We start from the raw sequence: 6372 nt of genomic DNA on the forward strand, positions 1-6372 counted from the left end.
CATCCAAATCACTTACAATTTTCCTTTATTTTAGTTACAACTCCTTAATTTTGTATTCCTATTTCTATACATCTTCATCTGTTTGCTGAATTGGATCTCTCAGGAAAGAAAATTGGAATCGTATGCTTCTAAATAGATCAGAAAAAGAAGTATGAAAACAATGCACTCCAGGTGCTCGATGAAATACCTGAAAGAAAAGTACCTTAAGATATTTCAATATATGAAAGAAAAGTACCTTTACTGAGGTTCTGGAAATGAAATACTTCTAAAATACAAACACATATCAGAAGAGAAAAGTGAAGGAATCGGGAATGAGTTCATTGTTCAGCCAAGAAGGAATCAGGAGTATGTTGCAGTCATCAAAGATAGATCAGAAGAAGAAGTTTAACCTTATTGAACATGTTGAGAGGAATACAATTGGTATTTGAAGCTGGAAAATTAATTGAAGAAATTTGTTTTTGTAGTCAACTTATGTGTATAATCTAGTAGAAAAATTGTAAAAAATCTGGGTTTTTTCCTCGATTTGTAGAAGAAGAAGAAGAAGAAGAAGAGAGAGAGAGAGAGAGAGAGAGAGAGAGAGAGAGAGAGAGAGTAACATGAGGTGGTTTATAGCAAAATGTTTTTGTTTTTTGTTTTTTTTTTAAATCAAAATAGTATTAAAATAATTATAAAAAAGAAAAAAGAAAATAAAAGGGCATAACCGTATTTTCAAGTTTTTTTGGACCAAAATTACAGAAAATTCTTGATTTTGGACCTTCTATGCAAGTCAAAAACTTTTTGGACCCTATCCAAAGTTTTTTGAATACCACAGGGACCAAATTTACAGTTTTTTCATTTTAATTTCTATCATTATAATTATTTAAAACACTAAACATTATTTTTTGATTTTAATGGTAACAGTATAATCATTTATATAAAGTTATTTTTAACTTTTGTTATTGTAAGTTATTTTAAGGCAAACTTTTAATGATTATAAAAATATATTTAAGAAATATTTTAGTATAATTGAGATTACAATTTAGTTTTTGCATTTATCGCTACAATTTATCACTTTTAACTATTTATAAAATATTCTTTAGTTTTTTAAGTGGAACTGAAATTTATATTTAAGTTGACATTGTAATGTTATATTTAAGTTAACAATTTAAGTATTTTGTCAAAACTGTTCAAAAGGTGTAGCTTTAAACTGATAATGATTTATATATAACAACATATTAAATCTAAGAAATTAAGTATAATATGTTAAAAGTTAAAGACATAACTTTATAAGTAGAAGTAAATTATATTATTTCAAAATTGAAATTTAGTTTATTTATGATTACACTTTAGATTTGATATTTAAGTGATCTTATTAACCAACTTATAATCATTATTAGAAAGTCATTACAATTTATCACTTTTAACTATTTACATAATATTCTTTGGGTTGTTTAAGTTAAACTAAAATTTATATTTTAGTTGACCCTGGAATATTATATTTAAATTAATAATTTAAGTATTTTATACAAATTGTTCCAAAATTGTATCTTTAAAATGATAATGGTTTACATCCAACAATATATTAAAACTAATAAATAATATATAGTATGTTAAAAGTCAATGAACTATCACGAAAGTGCACTTGTTTAAAGGCTAAATCAATAAAATTTTGACATTACATTTTTACTTTTCTATAGAAATGTTTTTTTAAAAGGTTAGAAAAAAAAATATAATGATTTAAAAGTTAAATTGATATGATTGTGAAAATACAATGATTGCTTTCTGTATTTTGATCCTATGAAGCTAAAATTACCTGCTTGCCCCTCCTGAAGGGTAATGATTTTAGTTTACAAGATTGTCTCTACTTGTTTTTTATCACTGAAGGGTATTTTAGACATTTTCAACTAATAGTCAAACTTTCGTCACCTGGTCCTTAGCTTTAACACAACGTATTTCTTTGCAGGTGATTGGGTTTAATGATATTTTCTAAATGCCTTACTGGTATAGCAACATTACTTAAATCCATGAATATTAAGCAATAAATCATAGCTTTAACTTAAGGATTTTGAAGGTTTGTTGTTTGTGAAATAAGATAAAACAGAAGGGGTAATGTCGAGAAGACGAGAAGTGATGCAGGTACGAACAATTTGACGAAGAAAAAATGAGAAATCGAACCAAGTAAGGGGAATACCTGATTACCGAGTAGTCGAGTACCAAACAATGAAGATGGAGAGAATGATGTGTCGACGTCGCTGTAAGCTGGCCGTCGTGAACTGCTTCTACCTTCTCGATTCTCGACTCTCGAGCTCCTGTAACAACGACGTTGCTGACAAGGGTAATGGTAGAATTCCGGCGAGACGATGAAGAATGGTGTGAGTGTCTGAGTGAGTGGAAGTTCGAACGAGGAACGATGGCTGATCACTTATAATATTTCAATTAATCATTGCCTAATCATTCCATGCCAACAACCATTATTTTCCCCAAATAAGAATTCTTAAATACAATATAATACCTAAATTGCATAGAAAGTTTGTGGATGTTACAATTTACAAAAGGTTTATATAACTTGGGTGTTTGGTTTAGCTTTTTAGAGATTAAAAGATCTTTTTGGAAAAATTATAAAAAATCAGATTTTCTTAACTTTTTCAAATAATTGATTTTCCTTCTTTCTAAAAAGTTTTTTGTTAAACATCTTTTGCCTATAATTTTTTCTAAAAGGACTTTTATCTATTAAAAAATAAGCAAAAAGTTGATGAACAAATCTTGCTTCAAATGGTTGTCTCACTCCCACGAACCATATCTATACGCACCCGGGTTTTATTTACAAACCCCATCTGCTAAACCTCTCTTCACTATCACGAATTACAGGTACACTCTTTCTTTCTCTCGGAAACCAAGTTTCGGTTCTAGGGTTTCCTTCTATATTTGTGTATTTCTTGATTGATGTTGAAACTAAATAAATTCTCCTCCAATTTCACTGGTTTCGTCCTACTATACTGTATTTCGTCCGATAAAATGAAACAAATTTGAAATTTCAATGATGATATCCGCTCAAACTCGGAAGTGAAACCGGCTGTCCATGAAACCTACTGAATTTCAGCGTGAAACTTGTAACGAGTTCATGACTATGTATATTTAAATTGGAATCTCATTTAAATTTAAAATATGAAGATGTCAATTTCTGATGCTATCCATGTTAAGTTTGGATTTAGGAAGTAACTATTTCACTTATAAGCAATAATAGATTCAATTACTTGTACCCTGTGCGAGACATTTATTCTTTTTATTCACTTCCGTTATATATTCTAGCAACTGAGTTGACCCGTTTTACAGGAGCTTCTTGTTACTATTGAGGCTTTGATAACATGATTTCGCCATAGCTCTGCACATCCAGAGTTCGTACTTCATAATTTTCAGTCTGTTGCATTATTTATTTTTATGTTAGTTCCTAAAAAATAAAGTTAAATGCCTCTCATACTATCTTCCTCCTTCATGCCCCCCTGTTCTTTTGTTGATACTGTCAAGGAACCCCATATTATATTCCCACAACCATCATTATCACATCCACATCACAATTCTATCCACTGTAACATTCTTCGAAAATGCTTATTTCCTAATAACCACATATCCATGATTCTAAAACACAAAGCACCCATGAAACTCATAGCAAGAGAATCCTCCATGAACTCCAGTTATGAACTCTTCAGTGATGAAAACAGTATGGAAGATGATTGGATAGATCAAGGAGAAGGAGATGACTCCATGGATTCACCTTGGGAAGGGGCGATTTTGTACCAGAGAAACCCTTCAATCTCCCACATTGAGTATTGCACAACCTTAGAAAGATTAGGATTAGGACATCTGTCTACTGATGTGTCAAGATCTCGAGCTTCTTTAATGGGATTACGTGTCACAAAGTCAGTGAAGGATTATCCACATGGAACACCTGTCTTGATATCCATGGATGTTACCAGAAAGAAGCACAACTTAAAGCTTGATGGGATCATACGTACAGTCTTAACTCTTGGATGCAACAGGTACAGGGACATAATTTAAATACCTTTCAAAGTACAGGGACATAATTTGTAATTGTTTGTTTAAACTTTGATTGAAGGTGTGGTGGATCTGCTGCTGATTGTGTGTTCTCTAATTTCTCAATTGTACTAAGTGAAGAGCCAATAGAAGAGCCTGAAACAATTAACATGGGAGTAATTTATGGTCAAAGTAAGGTCAATGGAACTGAAGAAGAAGAAGAAGAAGATGATTTAGCATCTGTTGACTTAGATGACTGGTTGTATTTCCCTCCTGAAGAGAAAGTGATAGACATATCAAAGAATGTAAGAGACATGGTGCATCTGGAAATAAAGATCAATGCCATATGTGATCCGATGTGTAAAGGTTTGTGTCTAAAATGTGGTCAAAATTTGAATACAAGTAGCTGTAATTGTAGTCAACAGGAATCAAAGGCCAAAAGTTATGGGCCTCTTGGAGGCCTAAAAGAGAAAATGCAACAATAGGGAGAGTGGGCATTATATTATGTGTATAGAGTCAAAACAGAAGTTTTGTGGATAAGAAATTAAGAAGACTGTGTGTGATACCCTGAAATTTAATATTTTATTTTGATTTTGTTTTAACTGTAAACCTTTTAACCTTGTGAAATCCAGGATTTCTGTAACTCAGATGATCGAATGGCTAGTTAATTTCAATATTATATTGTCAAATTTAATTTTTGTGATTTGATGAAACCGACCAAGATTAAGAATTATCATATAAAATGGGTTTGATTCCATGTCTTTGAAAGTAATTTTCGATTAATAAAGTTTCTCTTTCTCCCACTACAACTTAGCTTCACCAACTTAATGAATTCACCGGTTCACCCTCTCAATTTCAAGATGACCTCCCAAATGAGCGATGAGGTAGAAAACTTTTTCATACATTAACTTTTCCAGAACTAGTTGATTTTATAGGTAAGAATCAAAATCAATTAACATAAACTTCACAAAGGGATCGATGGTACATGGAAATGTTAGCTTACGGGAAGATGATGCCATCTTGTTGATTCTTTGTCTTCTTGTAATGATGCATTATTGATTTCCCGATGGAGAGATTGTATGTAGACAACATCCACGATCATGGCATTTATAAGGAGTTAGAGCATAACTAAAAACTCTTCAATATCCTCTTGAGATCGTTCCTATACTTCTTGGGTTAGATCGTTCCTATACTTCTTGGGTTAGATCGTTCCTATACTTGGGCATTAAGTTGATTGTTCATGTACTTGGACATTAAGTTTATTAGTTTACCTTATGAAAAAACTATTTGAACCACACAAATATAGTCCCTCAAATTATATATGTTATCATATCTATTACATTACAAATATTTATGTTTAGGGACCTGATATGTCATTATTGACATATGACAAACATTATGGTACACAATATAAACAAACAAGACATGTAATAATGTTAAATATTGTTGGTATTATCAAACTTGTCATTTGAAGTTTATGCAGGGTTAATATTGGAAATTTGTTAAGTTATCGGGTCAAGGCATGAGTTGAGGCGCGGATCTTTATACCCGATTATCTGGGGGTATAAAGCCTAGAGATGAGTACTGTGGAAAGGTTAAGCGTTTGTTTCACTCTCTAAGAACTCGAAGATCCTCTCAGTTCTTGTTTTAGGGTTTCATATGTTCATCTGTTCTTCATCTTTCGTATTTTTCTGTTTCCTAAAATAGATTAGGATGAGTGATTATATAAGAGAGTAGAGTAGGATTTATGTAGTGAGGTTTTCTTGTAAGTAATGAAAACCATCTGTTTATTTGTCCTAAAATGATATAATAGATGATGATGTTGGGAAGATGAGTTTCTAAGTTTTTTACATGGTATCAGAGCGTTAGGGCTTTCGATCTGTACTTGAAGATTGTTCTTCATAAAGGTACGCTTCATCTCGATTTCTATTTTCTTTTGTTAGATCCTTGTAGATCTTCATAGCTGGGTTCGTATTGTGATTTTCGTTGAAATCTCAGAAATCTGACTCTTCTGTGAACATCTAGGGTTCTTTTTTCGTTTTTTGGTGATTATCAGTTTGATCTGAATCATCTTGTTTTTGGTCTTTGGTTCTTGAGATTCTGGTACTGCGAGTTTCTTTGTAATCTTGCAGGTTTATCTTCAAGTGGAGATCCTTGAGTGATTGTTGTCATCATCAAGTGGAGATCCTTGGTTGATAAGTCGATTCTTCATTTTCTGGTCGATTAATCCTGTTCTCTGAAATAACTCTAAACAACGGATTTCATCACCGTTGTTTCTCAAAGAGAACGGAGTAACAGGAGTCGATCCATTTCATCCATCTGCTTATAGCTCTGTGAGATGTTCTCTTGCCCTTTTCTTCC

General features: G+C 32.0%; 1 protein-coding gene across 1 annotated transcript; it reads left to right on the top strand.

Moving 5' to 3' along the window:
• The first annotated feature begins 2732 nt into the window (after positions 1-2732).
• Positions 2733-4613, top strand: LOC145035036 (BTB/POZ domain protein, putative (DUF177)). Its single transcript, XM_078983608.1, has 3 exons — positions 2733-2847; positions 3313-4016; positions 4094-4613. The coding sequence occupies exons 2-3, from the start codon at positions 3445-3447 to the stop codon at positions 4494-4496; spliced, it is 975 nt and encodes a 324-aa protein (XP_078839734.1). The 5' UTR covers positions 2733-2847; positions 3313-3444; the 3' UTR covers positions 4497-4613.
• The last annotated feature ends 1759 nt before the right edge of the window (positions 4614-6372 follow it).

Source organism: Lactuca saligna, chromosome 3 (genome assembly GCF_052625555.1).
Source record: "Lactuca saligna cultivar CGN05327 chromosome 3, ASM5262555v1, whole genome shotgun sequence".
Classification (NCBI taxonomy): domain Eukaryota; kingdom Viridiplantae; phylum Streptophyta; class Magnoliopsida; order Asterales; family Asteraceae; genus Lactuca; species Lactuca saligna.

Bases quoted from the DNA above. Each gene is read 5' to 3' on its own strand.
- LOC145035036 (XM_078983608.1), top strand. From the start codon at position 3,445: ATGCCTCTCATACTATCTTCCTCCTTCATGCCCCCCTGTTCTTTTGTT. The intron at 4,017-4,093 runs GTACAGGGACAT...CTTTGATTGAAG, and splicing joins TTAACTCTTGGATGCAACAG to GTGTGGTGGATCTGCTGCTG.